This window comes from Quercus robur, chromosome 11 (genome assembly GCF_932294415.1).
Source record: "Quercus robur chromosome 11, dhQueRobu3.1, whole genome shotgun sequence".
NCBI classification, from domain to species: domain Eukaryota; kingdom Viridiplantae; phylum Streptophyta; class Magnoliopsida; order Fagales; family Fagaceae; genus Quercus; species Quercus robur.
Genome location: NC_065544.1, coordinates 52,270,679 through 52,296,012, shown reverse-complemented (window position 1 = coordinate 52,296,012; position 25,334 = coordinate 52,270,679). Strand labels below are relative to the sequence as shown.

At 35.7% G+C, this 25,334-nt stretch overlaps 2 protein-coding genes across 6 annotated transcripts in view; both read left to right on the top strand.

Moving 5' to 3' along the window:
• The first annotated feature begins 801 nt into the window (after positions 1-801).
• LOC126707731 (translation initiation factor IF3-1, mitochondrial) lies at positions 802-10,618 on the top strand. Its single transcript, XM_050407597.1, has 8 exons — positions 802-1,153; positions 1,515-1,602; positions 2,384-2,484; positions 5,293-5,391; positions 7,584-7,640; positions 8,183-8,251; positions 9,007-9,069; positions 9,184-10,618. The coding sequence occupies exons 1-8, from the start codon at positions 962-964 to the stop codon at positions 10,261-10,263; spliced, it is 1,749 nt and encodes a 582-aa protein (XP_050263554.1). The 5' UTR covers positions 802-961; the 3' UTR covers positions 10,264-10,618.
• Positions 10,619-14,106: 3,488 nt separating this feature from the next.
• Positions 14,107-25,334, top strand: part of LOC126707486 (uncharacterized) — a 50,538-nt gene continuing 39,310 nt past the window's right edge. For 2 of the 5 annotated variants that reach the window (XM_050407168.1, XM_050407170.1), the window contains exons 1-11: positions 14,109-14,314; positions 15,258-15,914; positions 19,680-19,761; positions 19,850-19,906; positions 20,467-20,522; positions 21,204-21,438; positions 22,264-22,347; positions 22,644-22,718; positions 23,129-23,212; positions 23,694-23,758; positions 23,836-24,070. In XM_050407168.1, the coding sequence (XP_050263125.1) occupies positions 15,319-15,914; positions 19,680-19,761; positions 19,850-19,906; positions 20,467-20,522; positions 21,204-21,438; positions 22,264-22,347; positions 22,644-22,718; positions 23,129-23,212; positions 23,694-23,758; positions 23,836-24,070 (1,569 nt within the window). In that variant the 5' untranslated portion in view covers positions 14,109-14,314; positions 15,258-15,318. Of the gene's footprint in view, positions 14,315-15,257; positions 15,915-19,679; positions 19,762-19,849; positions 19,907-20,466; positions 20,523-21,203; positions 21,439-22,263; positions 22,348-22,643; positions 22,719-23,128; positions 23,213-23,693; positions 23,759-23,835; positions 24,071-24,154; positions 24,244-24,472; positions 24,588-24,680; positions 24,946-25,334 lie in introns of those variants that run through there. The other 3 variants (XM_050407166.1, XM_050407169.1, XM_050407167.1) reach the window with 3 other exon arrangements.

Sequence of the window (25,334 nt, the reverse complement as noted above, 5' to 3'; positions counted from 1 at the left end):
GGATCCTCCTCTACTTTTTGATTATTTGCGTTTTTAATTTCTCTTAAACAAGGAGCATTTTTATTTAACCAGCGTGAGTGATCTCTTGACCTAACCCTAATCTTTTTTGTTTTATATTGATATACATCTCTAGGCCTCGGCCCTTTGCTCATCATTTTAGTTCGTAAATAAGCCCATTTTTACTTGGTAGGCAGACTCTTGAAAACTTGGCCCATTTTATTTTTGGACCAACCTTGGCCTAGGTGCTTTAAAACTCGAATCAAGATCCTTTCAAAATCTTATAATAACTCTACCCTAAAGTTAGATTTATTAAAATCTTTAAGACGACAATAAATTTTACCAATTAAATTAGTTAAAATCTACTATCTTAAAGTTCTTAAAACCTTTTTCAAAAAAAAAAAAGTTCTTAAAACCTTAATTATTTTATTAACCATTATAATAACTTTATCCTAAAGTTCTTTTTAGGGTAGAGTTATTATAAGATTTATTAAAATCTTTAAGACAACAATAAACTTTATCAATTAAATTAACTAGAACCCACTTTCTTAAAATTCTTATTAAAACTTTAATTATTTTATTAACCATTTTATTAACAGTACAAGTCAATTTTGAACATATATCTTAATTGAGCTGATTCAACACACTAGAACACTGGATTCAAGCCAAATCGGTCGGCGTCGTCCACATCCTTTATTAATGGCCTATCTCATGGTTTTTTTTTTGTCGGTCTTAAAAAATTTTGGGCTTAGCTCTGTCACAGTTCAAGCATTGGGCTAGCCTCGGCCCGTTTGAAATTCCAACTGTTTAAGCGCATCCAACTGGAAAACTGTTGTGTGTCACACAGAGCTGAAACCTGAAACTGAAACCCCTGCTTACTAGGGTTTTCGTCTCCACTCTCTCTCCTTCCCTGTGAACACCCACACCATTAAAATGCAAACTTTGAATTAAAAGGAACAAAAAGATGGCATTTTGGTGCAGAATCAACCGGTTCAAGCTCAAGCACCTTCCAAATCAAATTGTTCAAAGATACTACCTTGGCAATTCAAATGCTTCACACACCAACCCATGTGTTGCAGAAAAGCCTTATTGGGTGATTCACAGTGGACCCGTTAACTTTTGCAACAATGTCAGGTTTTTTGCTGCACCAGTTCAGGTAATGATCTGGGTTTGGAAGTTTGCTGATTATTTGAGAATTTTACTTAGGAAAAAAAAAAGAAAAGTAACTGGGTATTGGGTATTTTGTGTTTTTTGTTTTCTGGGTTAGATTCAATTATTTGTGTTATGGCGTAGTTTGTGGATCACTTGGCTTTTGGTGTAAATGTCTTTTTTTTTTTTGGGAGGGGGTGATTGGTTTTAATGGGCAGTGTGAGCGTTTTTTTTTGGTTATGGTGGTGCTGTGTAATGGATATATGAGAGTGTGAATTGTTAATCATTTGGGGAATCAAATTTAATTTTTGGTGATATTAGGATTTAGATGATGTGTGTTATATGATGTATTATTCTTGAACTTTCAGGCTGCAAAGAAGGAAAAGAGGGACACAAGTGGGCCGCGTTTGAATGGCCAAATCCAAGCCCCTTATGTTAGGCTTGTGGCAGAGGAAGGTATATCAGTTGGGAATTTTTTGTAATAGATTTATCGTATATGTCCACGTTATAATGTTTCTTGATGGTTTTGAGATTGATGTTTAAGTAGAAAAATATATATTGTTCTAATGCTTGATATGCCTGTTAAAGAAAATGATGGCTACACACAGACATATATTTTCTGATAAGTAAAATGATGACTACATTGTAAAATGTCAAAAATTCAAATAGGGGGGATATGTTGTTTATAGTCGTAAGAGAAAGAAAATTAGTGTTCTTCCCTGCTGTGACTATTCTTTATTTTTTCTCAGCAGGGCAATGCAAATAGAAACTACACTTCCCTTTAAAAAAAAAAAGAAAAAAAAAAAGAGAAGAGACTTTGCTATTACAAAATACACATTGTTTCATACTAAGAATTTATCACAAGAAGTTATGACCAGTCTTGTAATTCTGTGGCTTTTTGCTATATACCCATTAGGAGAGACTCAGAGGCTCAAAGACACTCAGTCATCCTAAAACAGATTGAGTGGTATTGTGATAGTGAGCCAGGCTTAGGCGTAGATGACCATTGTGAATATGAAAGAGATGACTGAAATAAGTTAATCTAAAGTTTTGTATTTCAATGAAATATTGAGCTATATATGCCGCATTTTACTAAATGCTAAACAGTTTTTTTTTTAAATATAAGTAACTAACTGCTAAACAGTAGTTGGGGAAGATAACAATTCCATGTATTTTGGTCAATGTAAGAGTGTGTAAACTTTTGTTAGGGTCATTCTTAATTTATGATTATGTGCAGGGCTTAAAGAATATTTCAAATTTGAGGATGGTAAGACTGTAGTAGTCTCAAGACAGGAGGCACTGGAATGTGGCAGGAAACTCAAGCTCGATTTAGTGGAGGTAAAATATTTCAAATTTGTGACCTTGATACTTGCAAAGAGATATTATGAATGTGATAACTGTGAAAAGAGAGTGCTGGATGTCTGTGGTTGTATTTATATGTGCATAATCAAAGGCATACATGAATAGGCGAATAAAGGGTTAAGTAATACCTTTCATAGTCTTTTATTTTAAATTTGACATCAGATATTTCCTTGTACTTTCTGGGTTTGCTCTATGTTTTTATGCATAGAGTAGCCATTCGTATATATAACATTCTTACTTATCAAAAAAAAAAAATAGTCTTTTATTTTAATTTTTTTTTATTTACCAAAAGACCCGGGTTCATGTCCCAGTAATGGAATTTTTGCACTTCTCCCTTCTTTTACCTATCATTTTTTTTATTAGTATAAATTTTTGCAGTCTTTTTTATCTGGTTTTTCTTCTTACTTTGTTTATGTTCTATGAATGACAATAAAAGTTCTCTGGGTCATGTATTGTGTGTGTTAGATTTAGTCCATGAAAAACTTGCATTAAGAAACAAATACCAAGAATCTTATGAGCACTATTGAGTTGTTTTTAGGTGTAATACGCAAATATTCAAATCAGCCTTGGAGTAGCTTCTGTTACTTGTTAGGTTGAGGGTGGGTGTAATGAGCATACATTGTTGCTCTATATTGATTTAGTTAATCCATAATAGCTCTCTTTTTTTTTATAGGTAATAATAGTAATATTAATCAAGAAAAAACAAAGAGAGAAAACACATGTTGTTCATGATAGTGAACACAAGCAGAAACAACAAAAAGCAACAAAGGAAAAAACTCAAGGAACCAGTCTAAGAGAAGAAAGAAACTCTATAATAGAGGAACAATTTGAAGAGCCCCAACACCTAGACCAATCAAAGAGATTTCTCAGGCATAAAGTTTGTAATTGAACTAGTGATTTCTTAGTAGCCTCAAAAGTGCATTGATTTCTTTCCGTCCAAACAATTCACATCAAACAGCCAGGAATCATATTCCATTTGTCTGAATTAAATTTCCTCAGCCAATGGGTCCAACAAAACATCAAACTTTCACAGAACCTGGCATAACCCATTGGATCCCGAAGATCTAAAGCATATGCATCCACAATGAGTGAGCTATAGGACAATAGATGAGGAGATGATCCACAGATTCCTCATTGCAGCCACACGTACAACACCGATTCGCCAAAGAGAAACCCCTAAGTATGAGATTATCCATGGTAAGGATCTGACAATGAACTACCGTCTACAAAAAGAAAGCCACCCTTTTAGGAACCTTAACTTTCCAAATACCCTTCCAAGGAAAACTAGAAGTAGAAGCACCTTGAATCTTATTGTAATAGGCCTGAATATCAAACTTACCATTCTTATTAAGGCACCAGTGGGAACTGTCACACCCAACACCCCTAGGAATCCGAGATTGAATAAAATCAAGGAAAGAGAAGGCAGCTTCGAATTCCTTATAGATCTTACTTATCCTAAGAATTAATGTTACTCCATTATAGATCTTTCTTTAAGGAAATTGTAATGCTATTCTACTTAGTTGTGAATTCCCTGGTATGATGCCTAAGGAAATCTAAGGAATGTTGGGTTATTGGTAATACTGATATACATGAGCATTTTATTGAGTGAGTTGGGTTGGGTACCATAAGCAACACTCATATTCTGTGCTCATTTAATGTGGGAGAGTTGAAAATGCTTAGTAGGAGTTTATCATGGGAAAAAATAATGGACTCAGTGTCACATTAACGAGAAAGAAATAAAAATCAACCTAGATAAGGTGATTTACACCCTAACATTTTAGATTTGGAGATGATATTTGCCCATGGTGCCCAAAAGGGTGGCATTTGTCATGTGAACAGCAGCTTGGGGTAGGATTTATATGTTGGACGATCTTTGGTTCTGCGCATTCTTTTTGATTGGTCCAGAGCTTGGGGTTTAACACAATGTTCTTCCATTTTTGAGTTCCTAGCTTCTTAGATCTTTCACTTGATATTCTTGTACATTGTTTATGCTTTGTGTTCATCATTGTGAACATGAAATTTTTGTGCATTTAATATTAATAAAACAGCACTACTTGCCTATTCCAAAAAAAAAAATTTGTGCCCATGGTTGTGTTCTTAATCCTGATGCCAGGTGTTATATTCTACTTGACATGTGTATTTTGAATAATTTCGCCAACGTTTCACTTGTGACCAACTTGACAATGCACCCTGCCTTGCCCTGATTAAATTGCTTCCCTACCCAATCCCACCCCATCATGGGGTGCAAGTAGATCTGCTAAGGTATTTTATTATCTTTGCCAAGAGCGTTGTAGCTTAACTGGTTAGCACCTCTTGGTGTTTTTAAGACATCCAGGGTTCAATTAATGGTACAGAGGTAGTGGGTGTTCTTTTGTATGCTACCTATGTAATTTACTCAGTTTTTGAACCACCTTTATTAATTCCACTACTATCTTGGATAATATCTACATTTTTTTTCCCAAAATAATTTAGTGTAATGGTTCCTGTGAAAATGAGGCAAAGAATGTCCTTTGAACACCATTATTGATTTCCTTTATTGGTTTTTTTAAAATATGTATTGGACTCTAATGTGTTTAGCCATGCATCTATTAATGCTTGGAGCAAATGCCCTGGTCAGCATCTATGTGAAAGTGGAGCTATTAGCGCTTGAGAACTTTAGCTTTTGGGACAAGAAGTTTGTTTAGCAGATTCTGGGATGCTCAATCTTTTAATTTCTGTAATTTATTAAACTACTTTTATGTTTCTTATCTCTGTTCTGCAAACTCAATTTTGTTTTGTTTACAGGTTCAAAGAACTGCTAATCCACCTGTCTGTAAACTCATGGACTTCCATAGAGAAAAGTACAAAAAACAATTGAAGGAAAAAGACCGTGCTAAAAGCAAGGTACGTTACATTGTAGATTTGTGCCTTTGGGTTGGATCTTGCTGAAATTAAGCCAACGAAAATTTTTTGGACTAAAACCACAATTTTGTTATTATTTTCTTTTGCCTGTAGCTTTGGTACAGCCAATTCCCATTGATGTGAGAAGTGATAAAAAAATATTTATTTTAATTTAGGTTTATTTAATTTTGGAAGTCAATTGTATTTCAATTAAAATGAGGTTTTGTTCAAGTAGTCTATATAAACACAATATTATACTCCTATGGAGAAGGTAACAATTTGATTGATTAATAACATTTCTCTTGGAATTTTCTAATGGTTTGGTGCTTACCCCGACCAACCCTAGGTGTTGCATCCTAAAGCTTTTGTTGGTGCACTCCGTTTGCTTCTTGTCACATATGAGAATGGTGATTGGAGAATCAAAGCATCAATCTTATGGATTGTAGACAGTTTCCAATAGAAATAACTTTTTAGAAGTTTGGATGTTTACCCCTTCCCCAGCGCTGTGCTTCATGTAGCGTCTTGTCCTTTTGTAAAAACAATGTGTAGGGTAAAGTCATGAGGTGGTGCGTGTACAACTTACCGATTAGGGGCTTTGATTTCGTTGATTGGTGCATCATGTGTCGTTGTAATGGGGAGACAGTGGATCATCTATTGTTACACTGTAGAAAGGCTCACCGGTTGTGGAGCTTTGTCTTTAGAACTTTTGGGATTTCATGGGTTCCCTCGTGATCTATGGCAGATTACCTCTTTGGTTGGTGGAATTGGTTGGGGAAGCACTCATCTACCATTTGGAATTTAGTTCCGTTGTGTTTGATGTGGTGTATTTGGAGGGAACATAGTCGGCGGACCTTTGAGGACTTAGATAGATCCGATGACTAGTTGCGTGCTCTTTTCACTGGTTCCCTTTTTGATTGGTCTAGGATTTGGGGACTCACATCTAGTGATTCTCTCCTCTTTGTTCCTTAGCTCTCTTTGTCTTTGTAATTAGTTTTTCCTTTCTGTTTCTGCTTTTCTTTCTTTTTCGTAATTTCTGTTTTGCTCTAGTTTGCATAAAGCAGTTTTTTGAATATACTTATTTCTTACTTATCAAAAAAAAATAATAATAATAAGAAAAAGGATAAGCCTCAACTTGTAATTGACCTTATTTAGGATCAAATAATTCAATAAGTTATACTGGGAGATGCTCCAAACTTCCTATTGCAAGTTGATTTATAATGATATATCTGAAGGTCCCAAAATCTAGTTGTCATCACCTTGACTAATGTTTTGCATTTTAAAATTTTTGGAAGCTTTGGAGCAATAGATAATCATCCATTGTTTTGACCAGTTTTTTTTATGACGTAGAACATCATCAACGTAGGGCCCTTTGGACCAGATTATTATTTTTTAACCAGATTCTTCTGATTGCTATCCACAAATTTTCAGTTTTGTACATTGTATTTGTTTTGCACAATACTTTGCTTAAAGATTCAAAATTCAGTGGCTGAGTAAGTTACAATTATGCATTTCATAAAATGTGATATGGGCTATATATATAAGGTTGTGTATAGATGTAGCTCGAGCAATTTCCTTGGTACAATTCCTATCTCCTTTGCAACTGACAGTTGTCACCTGGTAGAACCTAGGGAATTCGATTGTCAAGTTCAGTGTTTGTAAATTAATTGGGAAGATATTGTAAACTATTTTAGAAATGATAAGTACCTTTTTGGGAGGAAATATTGATGCTTAACATCAACTGAGCAGAGCATCCCTTTTTTTATTTTTGGTTTCTCATGCTTTTGTTGATGTATATGTATGGTTCTGGGGTTCTTGACTGCTTGCAAAATGGTGATATTATTGAAAGGTTGGTTAGCAGTTCACAAAATTTAAACTTAGTCATAGGAACTACATGATTGTACAGTTCAAAAAGTTCCAGAAGTTCTATTTGTTAAATTTCCATTTATGAAGCAAGGGAATAAAAAGAGAGAAAGCCTTTGGTGCAGTCATGTAGATACTAGATAGTTGGTCTCAGACTCTTGCACTTATGTTAATATTTCATATTCCTATAGGAGAAACTGTAAGAGATTTAGTTTTGGTCCTATACATCTAAATATTGTTTGTTAATATATTATCATTTACTTTTACCTATAAAAAAAAATCTTATTTGTTATTGTTTTAATAGTTTAACTTTTTCGAATGCATTGAATATGCAGTCTGAGGTGTCTTTGCGAAAAGGAGACTGCAAAGAAGTTCGATTCTCAGGCAAAACTGTAAGTTCTTTCTTTGAACTCTGACTTCTTATTTTACTTGTGCCATGTCACATACTTCCTGAAACTCATCTTAACTGTTTCAGAAATAAAGAAAAACATGCTGGCAACAATTTAATATTTTCAAATAAATAATGGTATTGATGCTGTGAACACAATTTTGTAAAGAGCTTGAACAACTGAGAACAATATGGACAATACAAGTCGAGGAAGTGATCATTGAATTCTCTTCACTCAATGTGTCAACTCAACTGTGTTTTGGGTGCTTGTCAATCGATAACAATCTGCTTTGATTTCTGGCATTTCCATTTTTTAATGTTATTGATGATTTGAGTGTTCCTTTTATTTTGTTTTCCTGGTCTCTGAAAACCTGGCTGGGTCATAGATGTACCCACTAACCCAACTACCCAAATGTATGCAATGCAAAAATACAAAATGAGAGGAATATAAGGTCAAAAGATAAACTAATTATGGTTACATCATTGATTTTAAAAGAGTGAGTGAAAAGCATGATGATACAACATACCCACTGCTACTCTTTTCAGGAACTAAAGGACTTAAAGATGAAAGCAGATCAAATTAAAAGACTGATGGAGCGTGGTTACCGGGTGAAGGTACATTCTTTCATTTCTTTAATTATTCTCTGGTTATTGATGTTTAGATACTCCAATGATATTTTGGTATATTGTAGCTGATTGGGTGCTATTTGCATGCTGATATCTATGCCACCTTCTCTTTAATGTTAGAGTTTCATTGAGTTGCAGGCATTAGAAGGAGAGACAAATTCACTGGTTGTTTCATGCATCATACCTTTTTTGCTAAAATTTACTGATCATCAGATTCTTCTCAGAAATTCTGTATTCTGGGCTCTTAACAAATTCATCCTTTTTATCAGAAATTTTAAATACAATATGGATTTGCTAAATTGCAGATGTATGAAGAGGCTGACTCAACCAAATTAAGAAAAAAAAGGCAAAGTGCTTCTTAGATATCACAGGCAAACAAAATTTCCACACAATTACCACTTCTTTCTTCTCTTTTGTGTGTGTGGATGGTTTATTTTTTGTTGGGGAGTGGGGGATTGGCAAAGTGTGAAACTAATGGATTCTCAAAGCTCAGGGAGTTATACAATAATGTTTATCTGCAAAAGGAATAAAAAGAAATTAAGAACTGATACAACAACATACTAGCATTGATCCACTCATTCTTCATTCTTATGCATGTATATATACCAATAAAAGTTGTCTTATTCTACCGAAGTGCACATGTGGTTTAGGTGTCTGTCCTCAAATTCTTTCAACTAATGTTTACCAAATTAGCAATTAAGTGCTATTATAATAGTTAATTGTCTTCTGTGGATCTGAAACAGTGCAGGGCTATGGGTAAAGAAGATCAGGACTTGGGTGGATTGCTATCTCGTGTCTCTGCTTTGGTATGGCCAAATCCTTTGATTTTTCTTACTGCTTCATGTTTGAGTCATTAATATGCACTTTTTTGTGTTTTCTTTTTTACTTTCCCACTCTTATTTATGAACAACATTCTGCAGATTGAAGATGTGTGTATTGTAGAAAGTGGACCCTTGGTGAGAGAGACAGAGGCACATGTGGTAGTCAGGCATGTCAAATTTGGCTTGCCCAAGAAAGGTGGGGGGAAAAAGTTGAAGGTTGTAGGAGATATGAGAGCTAAGGTAGCCACCACTGCACTAGAAGCTGTCGATTCTATTGATTCCACTGAAGAACTGAGTTCTGCTGAATATGACTCAGAAACTGAGGAAGAGATCCTTTCTGATGAAGTTGAACTTCCTATTCCCTCTTCCATGGAAATTCCAGATGAAAGTTTTGGAGACAAGAAGAATGCTTGGTCAGTTGTTGATGCTGGTGATAATTTTGAAGAAGTATTCCGTCTTGGTGATGATGTGAATGGAGTAACTTCCAGTTCGGATAAACAGTTGAAGACTGCACAAGAAACAGCTTCTCCTTCATCAAATGTCAATGTTTCAGACCTTTTGCACTCCATGCCAGTAACCGAATTTACAAGAGTAGATCAAGTCCCATCCTCCCCATTCTCCCCACAAGGGCCTTCCACTGGGACTGAAAAAATTCACAAAAGAAGTGAACCAAGGAATCAGTTCCCACCTACGAAACCAATAGAAAATAGCAGTCCAGGAATGAGGGACTCAGTGAGATTCGAACCCCAATTTCCAAATTTAAGAAGGCAGACCCCAGTGGATGTGAAATTTTCACCTTCAGGGGCAGAAAGCAGGCAAGTTGGGACTGATACTTCTGTATTTCAAAACTCAAAGCTTCCTCCTAACAACATGCCCAAGCAAGGACCAAGTCTTGGTGCTCCTAGTACCCCTGCACCTAGTTATGGCATTTTTAGTTCTCCAACTACACCCAGGGGACAAGGTGTACCAGCAGAAGTTCATAGGAGCAGGGAAGGAAACCCTCATGATGCTGCCAGGAATCCTGGCACAATAGGGGTTTCACCAAATGAGAACTTGCCCAATTTGAATTCTGATGATAGCCAAAGGCCAGGGCCTGACAAGGGTGGACAAAAGGCGTGGGGAGTATTTAGTCGAGGGAGCTCGAATACAATGCCAAACATGACATCTAAGCCAAATTAAAGGTGCAGAAATAGTATTTCCATTATAATGATTATTTCAGTGAATCAATGAGCTCTTGCTCATACCGTACTTCATTCCCTTATAAGTGCAAGGTGGGAGATGAGATCATGGATTGAAGACCTATCCGATGTGTGTGTAATATACTAATAAAAACACTAATAGGAAGAAAAGAAAAGAAGATTATTTCCGTAAATATTTGACTTACGGAGTCAAACAAGTTTTGGTGATGATTTTTATGTGTCATCTTGAGACGAATAAAAGATTGTATTGCCTTTTTGTTATGTACAACAATTACTTGGAATGCCTCAGCAAAAGTTATTTTAATGTATTTGCATAATATTGATTCATTCCTTTATATATTCTTGTTTTGGTACAACTTTCCTGTTATGTCCCAACCAACACTGGCAATATATCTTGTCATTCCCCTTTTAGTTAGATGTGTTCTAAGTTCTAACTTCTTTGAATTATCATCATTTTGGTTAGAGGTGTTCCAAGCCAGAAGATCAAGAACCATGAGCACCAGAACCTCTTTACAAGTCATAACCTTAACAATGGTGTCCTACAACAATCCAATCATCAAGAACCATGGAAAGGAAGCTGGCAGGAGTGAAGTAGGACCAGCACACAATCCTATCATTAAATAAATTTTTTCTACTGATTCTTTGCAATAATTAGGTGACGAATTTTTCCACTACTACTTTAATTAGTGCATGCTAAAAGTAGTGTTAATGCTGAGTTCACATGAAAGTAATGCTCCAAGCACAACTTATGACTTGAAAAAGGCTGTGGAAAAGTTTTTGAGTCTAGCATTGCTTGATTCTCTGTGACTCATCACATAATTTCTGAATCTTTTCTACTTGAAGGGGCAGTAGTGCAGTACCATGGCTTGGAGCAATAAGACTAGCCTATTGCAGTCACTGACAACTTGATGAATGCCATTTATGTCTCAAAATAGCAATTTGTCCTCACATGATTTCTGACTGAATACAGGAGCTATCAAAATCAGCACGGTACAATATAATGCATCTGAACTAGTAAAGAGAAAACCAGCCTCCTTATTTCTCTCTCCAAGTCAATGGGATTTATGGAGTGTGATGTGAGAGTTTGCCTTTGAAAAGATAATTTCATTTTTTTTAACCCTCATTCAAGGTGGTGCATGGGACTTGAGTGTTGATGATTTCTCTTGATAATTTCTAATCAATTAACATAGTCATCAATTAACGTAGTCCATGTGGTAGAACAAAGCACAAGTCTCTTAATGTGTGGGTCCTGAATTTGACTCCTTCAATAGGGTGTCTTAACTCCTAAGTGATACCCTTGTTAGTTGTCTTAAAAAGATTATTCTGAGCTTTAGTGACAGGCCTTTTTTCTTTGAGAAGAAGCTTTAGTGACAACTTAAGCGTAAAGTCACACTCAATTACTTGATCAAAAGTTACATATATTATGATAGATGCTTTCCATTCAATCCAGTGGTTTGGGTGAGAATCATCAGCAAAAGATAAAAGACAAAATCTATAACAACCATTTATTAAGCAATGCAGGGGACGTAACATTTTTCACAATTTGTTAATGTAATGACCAAATTTGAGTCCCTAGCTCAGACGATGGATGGACCTAGGTCCAAAAAGCCCAAAACAATGAATTTGTAGAGAGTGGGTTGGAAAATTGAGTTAAAATGAGTTGGATCACAAATAAAGTGGGCTTAGTTGACAAGAACAGAGAAACAGATTGAATTATATAAGAACTGATCTCCTCGACGAACCCACGACCATAGTTAATGTAGTAAATTATGATTTGAATATCACTTTTTACATTGGCTTATTACTAACACCATTTTTTATCATGTAACAACTATAATAAATCATCTTAGTTGTTATGAAAAATGTATGTTTCCAGAATTTTAATCATCAGTAAGAGCCATTTTTGTTAGTGATTTCACGTTTAAAAAAGATTACACACGATACATGTAACGGTTCTTAATGAAGAGGAAACTCTTGTCATTTGAAATATTCCTATTAGGGTTGCCTAAACTCATGCCTTCATATACACACGCATAGATAGGTCCTTGAATGAGCTAGAGCTAGAACTCATTGATGACAGGACAAAATCTATTGGGATGTTATTGATGATGTGACCAAATGCAAGAGATTGTCGATAACGTAACACAATCCAATAAACATTTCTATAAAGCAATAGCCTATTAAAAATTCCATTTTATTATAAAAACTTAACTTGATTTTAATATGTAAGTCCAATTGCAATTGGATGAACTTATTTTGTTTATTTTGTAAATACAATGAGATGACCCTGACATGTAGGGTTATGAAAAAAACTTGTTTTACTCACTAACTTGCTTGACCCACTCCAACCCATGTGAATTTAAAGTGGTAGGTTAGGTTTCCATGTGGGTTGAATTTTTGAACCCGCCAAGAACCGATCCTAGTTGTCAACATATGTTATTATTTTCCATGTGGGTTGAATTTGTTTTTCATTTTCGTTATTAAAAATAATAACGTATTTATGTCCTTAAACTTTACAAATTTTAGGGATGAAAAAATAAAATTTTAAAGTTTAGGGACGAAAAACAAATTTTTAATAAAATTTAGGGACCAAAATAGTATCTGTGGGTACCTGAGGACCAAGGAAGAAGCTAAAGGATTGCAATGTTGGCCCGAGGACCGAGGAGGAGGTTGAAGGGTTGCAGTAATGATGTCAAGATGCTGTAAGCCACGAGCTCAAGGGAAGAAGTTGCCTGAGGAAGGGAGGAAATGAATCGTGGTACTCTGAGGCATTCAGAAGGAAGTAAGGAACGGAAGAGTGGAAGACAGTGGGCAGTAGGGATGCTTTAGGCCTGGCATAGCCTGTTTCATCCGTATTAATTGGAAGACAACAATTTTATTAACCGCATTAATGAGGAAGTGACCTGAACAGTGTAGGCCATAGCTAAGTAGGTTCCTGCCACCACTTTCTTCAGATGTGAAAGGTAACAAGTGTTGAAAAAGGAGGGGGGGGGGGGTTAGGTAGAAATGGATGGTGAGGATGCAGTGGAGGAGGGCTATATAATGAAAGGATAGAGCATTAGGGAAGGGGGACGAGAAAAGGAGGGAGAGAGAGATAAAGAAGAACACATTGAGAGAGAAAGGGGAACAATATTATTTCTTAGGTGAATCCTGCTTCCTCAGGAGTCTTTGTATAAAGTTTAATGCTCATTTATACTTGAATACAAATCTAATTCTTCCCTATAATTGTCCTCGGAGAGAGCTCATTGTTGTTGTTCTTTCCCATCTCTTACAAATTTTATTGATATAAGACCAAGTTTGAAATCTACGACTCGTTACTCTAATTGGGCCGGGGGCTACCAACTTTTTGGTTCTTACAGTATCTTACCTTTATTTTTATGTATGCATATTTAGGGATAAACAACATATAACTAATATTAGAAAGTTTAGGTGTCAATTTTTTATTTTATTTTATTTTGTTATTCTTTTTCTTTCCTATTTTTTATTCGAGAGAATAATTTAAAGAAATCCCTTTAGAAATTATATTTTATGACTGAATTAGAAAAAAAAGTCCAATTTAATAAAATGAATATCAACCCTCACAATCCGTCAAGTCGAAGCTATCTATATTTTCAACCAGTAAAGATTGATGAGTCAGTGATAGTTTATTGTTTTTTCAATCCATATAAATTGGTTAAGAATTTTTATAGGTCCAACCCAACCTCCACACAGTCCTCAAAGCCCAACCCAATCGGGTCAATCCCAGTCCAATTCCCAACCCGAATATACATAAAAGTCACGTGCTGCTCACGTTTTCAGCTTTCTTGCCCTAGCCAGCGAGCGATACAACAAAATTCAGAACCCCCAAAACACACACCAAAAAAATAAAAAGTCTCTCTACAGTCGCTCGCGCTTTAAGCCTCGAGAAATCTCCTATTTTCTTCAGCTTTCTCTGAGCTTCACACTCCATTGAGCTCTCGCTCTCGCTCTCTTCTTCGTCTGCGATTCGAGCCCTCTACGTCGCCGTTTCGTTCTGGTTTTTTTCTCTTTAGGTAATTTTCGCAAACCAAAACCCTAACCCTCTCTTACTCTCTTTGTTTTCATTTTCGTTACTCACTGTTATTGTTGATGGTTAGATTTAAAAATTAGGGTTAATTATTGAAATCAGGGCTTCAATTTTTGTGCAGTAGAAATTTTGTGGAAGCATGAATTATTTGTTTACTTGTGGTATTAAGTGATGTGTTTGGTTGCTGAGAAATGGAGGGAAAAATGAGAGAAAAATACGTTTTGATTATTTGTGTGTGGCTTAACTTAGATTTTTGCTTTCTAGGTTTTTGGCTATTAATTAGGGCTTGTTGTTGTATCTAAGTCATGTTTGGTTATTAAAGGTATAAAACATTTTGTGGAAGAATATATTAATTTATTTATTTGTAGTTGTAATGGAACTTAGTTTGACTACTTTGAAGGTATAGCATTAAGTGATGCGTTTGTTTGCTGAGAAATGGAGGGAAAAATGAGAGAAAATATGGCTTGATAAGTTGGAAGTGAAATATTTAACTTAGATGAATTTTTTTGTTGTTTTTAAACTTAGATGAGTATTTCAACTAAGAATGATCTGTTTTTGCTTTCTAGGTTTTGGTTTTTAATTAGGGTTTGTTATTTTTTCTAATTAATTCTAGTGTTAGATTGAAAATTATTTTTGATTATTCAAATTAAGGCTTAGATCTGATTTTTATGCTAAATTAATGGTAATAAACATTTTGTGGAAGAATTTTTTATTTTTTTATACTTGTAGTAGCATTAAGTGATGTGTTTGTTTGCCAAGAAATGGAGGGAAAAGGAGAGATGTTTTTTCATTGTGTGTGTAGTATGCTGTTTGGATTATTTGGGAGTGAAATATTTAACTTATTGATTATTTCAACTAGAATGATCTGTTTTTTTGGCTTTTGAGGTTTCAGTTATAAAAATTTTGATACGTAAATCTATTGGTTGCAGATATCAGGTGCAATAAACTTTTATCTGTGTGGTTTGTGTGGGATTATTTGATAAGGTTGTGATGGATTTTGACGCGTATGATTATTTAGAGAAAACTGTTGAGAATCCTGAGCCGGGGAAAGAGAAGGAAGGTGCAGTTAATGGAGGTGGTGAAATTGAGAAGTCTGGTGATAAAGAGCGTAGTCGGAGTTCGAAGCATAGGAGTGATGAGAGGGATGATGATGTGGAGCGGCGTTCAAAGCGTTCAAGATCAGAAGATGAGTCACGTGATCGTGATCGTGACAGACAAAGGGAGAGGGGTTCATCTCGTCACCGTTCACGGTCTAGAGATGGGGAACGGGATCGACATAGGAGCGGGCGGGAACAAAGGGATAAGGAGAGAGATAGGGATAGAGAGGAGAGGAATGGGAATGTGAAGGAGAGAGACAGGGATAGGGAGAAAGAGCGGGGGCGAGATCGTGATCGAGAAAGAGATAGGAGGGAACGTGACCGCGAGAATGAGAAGGACAAAGAGAGAGAGAAAGAACGGTCCCGTAGAAGCAGGAGTGAATCAGAAAGACAGCGGGGTGAGCGTGATGAAAGGGAGAAGAGTCGCGACAAGGAGCTCAAAGAAAGAGAAAGGGAGAGAGAGTCAAGGGAACGGGACAGAGAAAGCAGGTGTGTTTATGTTTATTTTCTTTATCTCATCTTTGGGACTCTTAGAATAAACTGGATATTTGGTGTTGGATGTTGTATAACTGCAAAACAATGGGAATTTGTATGGGCTATGTGCTACTGTATTATGTGTCTTGCTAGTCTCCTGGCTGGCAACAATTAAGAACAAAATTCATTTAGTCTCACATAAATTAAAAGGGATAACTAAACACAATACCAACCTTGCTCATTTGGTTAAGTTGGATCTGAATGAAAAGATTGAGTTTGCTACATTAAGTGGCTAAGCGTGGTAATGCTTTCAAGCAATGATAGTCTAGGTACTTTTTGGGAGATAGGTTTATTTCTTGTGAGACCTGACAAAAACTTTTTATGACTTTCAGAACCTTGTTGTAAGTAGTGTGCATTTAGGTTGGTCCACCTTCTGATTTTGTGCTCTAAATTGAGTTTTTAGAGTGTTATTGTTTCAAGCAAGATCGAGGTAGGTTCAATATGTTGGCACCTTACTACAGTGCTCTAAATATCTAAGTATATTGACCTTGGGTATGCACATAGATATTATAGAAAGTTGGTTTCCCCTTCTCTGTTTTTTACCCAAAATTGAGAGTGCATAGGTCATTTGTCTTGGTGAGTAACGTATTAGACAGAAGATGGAATAGTGGTTTTCCCAGTTTTTGTATCAGTGATTTGAAAGCAAAGCTTGTACCTAATTTGCAGCTGGTTTCAGTTCTCAATGCATGAGTTATGCTTGAGAATGTTATTGTACGGATGGTGCAAGTACTTTTTTGAATTCCATTATTAAGGCTTAAAGATAGGCCTTGGTTGAGGGGTGTGTCATGCATCATTGCACAGAAAGCTTCCTTTGTTTTATGCTGTGGACATCTTGTTTGCATATAAGGATAATCTGCTGGTCTTCCTCACTCTTGTTCAAACACACCATTATATTTTGAGGTGGTGTTCCATTGTGTGATATTTTCTGTAATTAACTGTGGTCACTGCGTTGAAGTTATATAACATTTACCTGCCCTAGAGAGGAGATGTTTGTGTGATGCTGGGTTCCCTAAGACATGGGTTGTCAGTTGGAAAAGTTCTTCATGGAAACTGTAAGCACTGGTAATATGATATTTATATTGTTCAACTTCATCTTAGCTGTTCTCATAATTCAAACACAGTCCATTTTCTATGATCTCTTTCTTTCTTTATAGCCTAATATCTTAAAGATTTTGAGCCATTAGGTTCTGCTAATGTTTTACAGTATTTTGATTTGTTAGGTTGATTGGTGCCAAGAGCCTTGTAGCTCAATTAGCAACTCCTGGTGTTTCCAATAGAGACATTTAGGTTTCAAATTCCTCACCCCCAACTATCGTTGTATCAAAAATTTGTTAGGTTTGATTAGTTCTTTTTTTCTTTTTATTTTTTTTTTTGCCGCCTTCCCTCTTATGTTTTAGTGGTTTTGCTTCTGTGTTTGTTTTTGCACCATCTTGTCATCACTCTTGTTTTTTTGGTGATATATCTGTAGGTTCCTCGTCCACTCTCTTATCTATTCTCACTTTCCCCAGTCCCAACACATTTCCTTGTCATGCTAGAGTTTACATTGCTTTTTTAGCCATTTAGTATTTTAGTTGATTGTAGTTTGATTGTATGTTCATGCTGGTAATCATCATTAGTTTTTGGGGTAAATGCAATGTCTTCATGTGTCATGTAGGAGAAGAGAAATGCTGGGACTTGTTAATTGAAGTCTTCTTATCCCATATCTGTCCCTTATTCTTCTTCCTTTTTATTTATTTATATATATATATATATATATATTTTTTTTTTGGGGGAGGGGGGGGGGGTGGTTTGTGTTGTTGGCATGTATGTTTGTGTTCACATGACATTGTTTCTCTATGCAGCATGTTAATTTGAGAATTGGGGCAAAGTTGGTTGGTTGGTACTATTTGATCTATTTTAAGAGAATATCTTGAGTGGTTAAGAGGCAACCTAGTCCACATTCTCGAGTCATAATTTGGGTTTATATTAATGGAAAATCAATGCTAACATATTTTTAGTAGGGTGAGGCCTGGTCTACTCCTTATCTCTTGCAATGTGCCTTTTCTGTTCCTTAGTTACTTTGATATGTGGAAGTTAGTATGGGATACTTATTTAAGACATATGTAGGACACTCTGGGGGCGTTTTGAATTTAACTTGACATAAAAAAGTGTAAGCATTTAATGCTGTGGATGGAAGCCTCTGCAACTACTTGCATATTTGTAAGCTCAGTTGGTTGGGAAACAGTTTGTCCTCTTACTTTAAAGTCCAGGTGCCCAAATTTATTTTTTCACCTTTTATTTAGCATTAGTTCTATGTCCAGCAAAGTAGACAGATGTTTTGTGTTTGATGCGAAAGCACATCCAACTTGGCAACTACTTTCTTTTGTTTTTTTTTTTTTTTTTTCTTTAAGGAAAGAGGGGGGGGGGGGGGTGTTGTTGTTCATTCTCTCCTCCAAGTATAATTCTCGCTAGTATAACAGGGTTTATACAATTATGTAATTAAATTTTCTGACTGGTAGTACTTAAGTTTAATATAGTTACTTATGCTATTTAATAGTATTAAAAATTCTGCATATTGAACATTAGATTCTGGGAACTCGCAGATATGGTAGAGCAATCTTCAGATGGTCTTTCTGGCAATTGGGCCAGGCACAGGAACAGGTCATGGGTTTTTAATGTTTCTCTTGAAGTTTCTGGAATCTCTCTAAAAGCTTGCATTGCAAGATTGGGGGTTTTGATGTTAGAGGTTTTGACGGTGGTGGTGATGTCATGTTATGATTTTTGTTATCCTCCACCTTTAAACTCAGTAGCTTAATTGTATTTATTCTGTTGCAGAAATGCTGGTGAGGGAGTGATGAGCTTTGCTTATGAGAAGCACTTCATCTTCTGATGCCTGTGGGGAATAGAATGTTATTTGGGCTAAGCCATTGCCATTATTCTTTTGCATATATTATATATTAATTTATTTTTGATATGTTGGATTTCATGTCTTGAAGTTTTAGGTTTTAGGTGAATGGTGTCTTATTTATCTAGCTTTCCCAATGATGAGACGCTACAACCCAAGCTTTCTCTATAATCATTACCAAGAACTGATTGGATTGTGCATTTCCATTTTTTTGTCTTACCTGGGTATAATGTGATCATGTCAAAAGTATGGGTTTACAAACGAATATAGGACTGTAGACCTAATCTTTAAGGTCTCAATTTTTTTCTATCTGTTGTGTGGAAATATAAGCTTTTAACAGGTTCCAAGTTAATGCAATTAGGTCCTTGGGTACTGCCATCAATACAACATGATGCTGTTTCCGTTTATGGTTATATTGGTCCCAATGTTTTCATTACCTTTAATTGCCACGTCTTACTCCAGGTTGGTCTTTATCAAATCTTAAGATGAAGCAATCTTTAAATTTCTAAATCTGCCTGCATTGGTAATTTCATGTTAACTTTGTGTAGTTCCCTGCAGGACTATACTTGGGTTCGGCCTTTTTACACATAGTGGAGAATAATTTGCTGCCATTTTGGGATTGTTCTTTTCTTCCTTTTCGTTTGCAATCCAAGGCAATTTTGCCACATTAAATACATATACATATTTTTTGCAAGGAGTAAAACAATGTCTATGCTACTCTTCACTTTAAGAGTGTTCTGGCTCAGCTTGTTTTTTCCATAAGAATTATTCATTGACAAACTTATCAGTTGGTGAATTTTTTGGGTCTATATTTCACATTTTTTCATTCCTTGCAGACGATATAAAGAGAAAAAGGAGGAAGTGGCTGAACCAGAGGCTGACCCTGAACGGGATCAGAGGACTGTATTTGCTTACCAGGTAATCAAATGCATTTGGCATATGTATTATTTTTGTTAATTTTGACAACTTGAGGTCTGACTTATTATTTTGGCTTACTATTTTGAAGATTTGTTTGAAGGCAAATGAAAGAGATGTGTACGAGTTCTTCTCAAAGGCTGGCAAGGTTGGTATTGCCATTTGTATTTTTTGGTTCGTAGTTTATATAATTATATTTAGCTATCCCTAAAAGATGGTGTTGGATGGCAAGATCATAGGTTCAAAAGTCAAAATCCTCTGGGTGCATGTGTAACTTAATGAATAGAAAAAACAACTATTATAGAGTAGGTAAGGGAGGAGTTGTAGGGTTCTCACTAGCAGTTTGTGCATCTGTGGAGCTAACATATTCTGCCTCTTCAAGAAGGTAGGCCTGAAGCCCTTTACCCTGTTTTATCATATTGCCATCCTAATTCTCAAATTTGACATTTGCCTTGGTTGAATGCGCACAAACAAAATCTGGAGTAAGTGACCCCCACTTGTTTAGGCAATGATCCGTTGCAAAATGAGGCAGAAAGTGTTCAGTTTCAACTCTGTATTTAATTCTATCCGTTGCTCACGTCCTCCCTTGAGTGTTGAGGAATGTTGCTTTATGAGTTGATTTTTCTTTTTTTCTCACACTCCGATGTAAATTGTTATCTTGTTTCTTTGTCTCTCATCTTTCTAATATCTGGAGAGCACAATTTTCAGGTTCGAGACGTACGCCTTATAATGGACCGCAATTCAAGACGATCCAAGGGAGTTGGGTGTGTTTTATTTTCCCTGAATACATCTTAGTTGAAATTGTTTTGCAGTTCACATACATACATAGATACATACATAAACATAACCAATAAATGTTAAATTTCTGGAAATTTTATATTGTATTAAATCCTAAAATTGCTGCTACATTTTTTTTTTTTTCAGTTCAATAAATGAAGCTATTTCATTAAAGAAAGTAAACCTTCTACTACTGTAGATATGGGATTTGCAAAAAACTACAGTAGATATGGGATTTGCAGAAATTTGCGCCACATAGGTTTGGAGATCCATCTGTATTGTAAACAGAAAAAAAAAATAGTCTATGAAAATAAATAGAATGATCTGTTTGCCATAGCTAGGATAAAACATGAGTGGCACCAGTCCAAAATCTGGCAGAATGAATGTTGTCATATTATGTTCACCTTTGATTTATATCATTTAGGGGAAAAATTCTGATTAGAACTTGGGAAAAGTGATCTGCAAGGACCCTAGTTTCTTGCAGTAGAATATTTTAGATATTAGATATATTGTGATACAACATTAATCTTTTTCCTGGGGTGATTGGTTTGAAGGGAAGTGAATAATTTTTAAGTTTGTACTTATTAAATTTATTACTGTGTCTGGCGCTTGTAGTATTATTATATGTGCAATTCTTATGATTATACTAAAATTGTTTCTGTTGGCAGTTATATTGAGTTCTATGATGCAATGTCAGTCCCTATGGCAATAGCACTCTCTGGTCTTCCTCTTCTTGGTCAACCAGTTATGGTAAAACCATCAGAAGCAGAAAAGAATCTGGTCCAGTCAACTACAGCAGTGGCTGGTGTATCAGGTGGGCTTATAGGCCCCTATTCAGGAGGGGCCAGAAGGCTGTATGTTGGAAATCTGCATTACAACATAACTGAAGCTGATCTTCGTCAGGTAAGCATAATTTGTTTGCAGTCATTCCATAGGATTATTATAATGTGAAAGTTATTAGAGTTGGTTGATTGGACTAACCTTAAGGCAGGTTGCAATGTGGTAAACCTGTGTGGGATATTTCAACCTGTTACAATCATATGCTTTTGTTGTTGTTTTTACATTTTTTTTTTTTGTTGATAAATTCTTAATTTATAGTTGAGTGTGAGAGGATTTTTCAGCTATAAAGATTCCCTTTAGTCTTCTCACTGGTTTTCTTGATTTATTTTTCTTATGTTATGGTTATCATGCCTTGTCATTGAGACAGAACAACCTAGCTCTGACACTAAATTTGATGCATAACGAACACTGAAAAAAAAAAATCGCAATAAAAGAAACAAAGAAGAAAATGTAAAAAACTAGGAGTTGGCACCTAGTGTTGGCTGGAGTCAGCACCAAACCATTGGAAATGTTCCAAAAGAAATTTTACTAAGCAAGCCAATTGTCAATAACGCTAAACTCAAGGTGTCCTTCAATTAAACTAACCAACTTAACACTGAAAGGAAATTATTCTGACTAATAAAAATAATTCTACTAATCTAGAAAGAAAATGAAATAAATACCTAAACTTAGTTGGAAAGTAAATAACCAAATTACAATATAAGTAATTAAAATTGTATCCCTAAATTAAATAGGATTTTTTAATCAGTTGGGCTGACACTTTCAACATCTAGCCATGTATCTGGGACCTGCATCTAGTGTCTGTATCAGATTGTTACTTCTTTTTGGATTCTTGATATGTTTATTCTTTTCTAAATTCTGTTGATCCATTGCTTTTATTTTGAACAGGTTTTTGAAGCATTTGGTCAAGTAGAGCTGGTGCAGTTGCCTGTTGATGAAACTGGACATTGCAAAGGATATGGCTTTGTCCAGGTGTGTACTATTTGTGAAACATTTGTAAAATTGCTTGAAAATGCAGCACTTAAAATTTCTATGCAACACAGTTTTGCATGCTTAACTACATGAGAAGCTTTGAATGATATAATTAGTCCTTTACTCTTGTAGATTGATAATTGGCTTCAACATCACATACAGCTTTTATCTAAATCACTTGGTATAATATCTTAATATGGTGTTCTTGGCTCTACTGATGTTCTAGAAGGCATATTATATGCACACCAAGGTTCCTCCTGATTTAGTAGGCTAATTGAATAAGTTGTTTATTGCAGTTTGCACGTCTTGAAGATGCTAGAAATGCACTGAGTCTGAATCAACAGTTGGAGATTGCGGGTCGGCTTATCAAGGTATTGCCATTCAATCTTTCAATGCACTGAGTCTGAAACAACATTGTACAAATCTCATTGTTTTATTACCAGCTTCTTGTCATTTCACATATTTTATGCTGTTACGTTCTGTAGCAGCGTATTAGTTAATACATCAGTTTCAAAGAGTTTTACTTGGTGATCCAGAGTCCTTTCTAAGATCAATGCTTTCAAATCAAACAATTGAATGCCTGTCTTGCCCTGTTACTGTCTTTAGTAACTTGGCACTTGCTTCTGTATAAAACTTGATGGCATTCTTCTTCTGTCAGTGCTGCATGAATGAATGGTGTATGCTGTACCAAAAATTCTTATTATAGGCTCTTCTACTTTGAATATGATCTTTTACCTGACTTCTCTCCTCCTTTTCCCCCTTCTTTTCTTTTCCTGTTCAGGTTTCAGCTCTTACTGATCAAGCTGGAATGCAAGATGTTGGAGCAAATTCTGGTGATTTTGATGATGATGAAGGAGGTGGCTTGGTTAGTTATACTTCCATTTTCTCTTTTTTATTTTTATTTTTTATAATATAAAAATAATAAAAATTATTTCTCTTTGTTGAAGTTGGTTGAAAGTGTAAGGCTTGATTGATAATCAATCTTGATAATCAAAGTCTAAGGTATTTGATTGTTCTTACATGTCTAAAGCGTGTATTACCTAAAGCATGTTTTTGGTGTTGCTGTTATGTTACGAAAAATAGGTATCATGACCCCTTATGTTAATCTTAATTGATTCTATGTCAACAATAAGTTTTAGTTTTTGAGCCCATTTCTCCTTTTCTTTCATTTGCATTTTCAAGTAAGTTTTACATTTTCCTTCTGTAAGTTATCAATTTCCGATCTTTCTCTCTTTCTCTTGAATTTCTGGTGGGTCTGTTATTCACAATTTTTTGTTTGTTTGTTTATTTATTTCTCTTAAATAAACTATTGGCCAAGCTGACACAATTCTTCTTTTAATTCTCAGTCTCTGAATGCACGATCTCGAGCACTTCTCATGCAGAAGTTGGACCGCAGTGGCTCTGGATCTAGGTTTTTCTCTTCCTAGTTTGTTGTGGTATATTGAAATTGACCTCTTTTTTCTTACATTTTCTTCCTTTCTTTTGAAGCGTTGCTGGTTCCACTGGCACTCCAGTTGTCAATAGCACAGGGCTTACTTTACCAACAGTGCCTATTCTAGGAGCTGCACCTGCAGTATCTCCGATTAATCCCCTTGTTCCTGCTCTTGCTGGACTTGGTGGTTCAGGTCTTCAAGTTCCCATTGCTACTTTGCCAACTGTTGATACAATTGGTGTTCCAAGTGAATGTTTATTATTGAAGGATATGTTTGATCCAAATGATGAGGTTGGTGGGGCATGCTTTTTAAAAGTAATTTTCCTTTTTTGTTCCTGTTGCTGATAGTGTTCAAAATGATATCCCCCTTTGCAGACGGAACCAGATTTTGAGTTGGACATCAAAGAAGATGTTCAAAATGAATGTTTGAAGTTTGGAAAATTGAAACATATATTTGTAGACAAGTAAGCTATTTTTTGTGTGGACCTCCTCTTCCCTCCTCCGCCGCCGCCCCCCCCCCCCCCCCCCCTCCCCCTTTTTTTCCCATTCTTTCAAATTTTCTTGATATATTTAGATAGAATAGAATACAGGAAAAGAATACATGTGACTGAACCTAATTAGTTTGTTGAGGGTCCGTAACTGACCCCAAGATTTTGGGACTCTTTGTTGTTGTTGTATTATATATGATTACAGGAACAGTGCTGGTTTTGTGTACTTGCGATTTGAAAATACACAAGGTGCAGTTGCTGCACAACGTGCTCTCCATGGTAGATGGTTTGCTGGAAAGATGATTACCGCAACTTATATGGTAATTATATTTTCTCACTTCATTTTATTTTGTTTATTTTAATACATAGTCCCTAATAGTAAAACTACAAGTAAATTCTACAAATGCATGCAGGTGCCCCAGGCATACGAGGCTAAGTTCCCTGATAGCAGATAGGATTTATGGATTATGGATGTGCAGTTAGAAGATTGCATTTGCATGTCTTTGAGTTTTTCTTGGGGATTGGGGGGAAGAGAGAGAAGCTTTTGTATGATACTGTCCTTAGGTCTGGCATATGAATTGCCAATAGATAAAAGATTGTAAAAAGAGGTCAGATTTATCATCAAGTTGTTATTGCCATTTGCTATCAAAATATAAGGTGTTAACATTTGTAGGCCAATTATTGCCTTTTTATTGGTTGTCTAAATGGGTTTAGCCTCCTTTGCCGGTTGCCAGCTTCTCTTTGATTATATGAGCTGATGGTATAAAGCTCGGATCATCGGTGAACGTTGGATGTTCACTGCTGGAAAAATGGTTACTGCAACATATGGCTTTTGTATGGACGTTGAGCTGTTATGCTAGACGTGTTCTTTTTTACCTTGCCTGTCATGGATTTAAGATCAGGTTTGCTGCTTATGGACTTGGAGCCTGGCCTGAAATATTTTTCCTGTGCTATGTGCCTTGCTTGTACTTCTCAGACGAAGATCTTATCCAAGATCATGTTACCATCCGAAAATAAAAAATAAGATTAGCTCCACGGAGGGGGACACATTAAAAACAACAAAATCT

Excerpts from the sequence above, each read along its gene's own strand:
- LOC126707731 (XM_050407597.1), top strand. The coding sequence starts at position 962 with ATGGCATTTTGGTGCAGAATCAACCGGTTCAAGCTCAAGCACCTTCCA. Across the intron at positions 8,252-9,006 it reads AGCGTGGTTACCGGGTGAAG|TGCAGGGCTATGGGTAAAGA; the intron begins GTACATTCTTTC and ends GATCTGAAACAG. Across the intron at positions 9,070-9,183 it reads TATCTCGTGTCTCTGCTTTG|ATTGAAGATGTGTGTATTGT; the intron begins GTATGGCCAAAT and ends AACATTCTGCAG.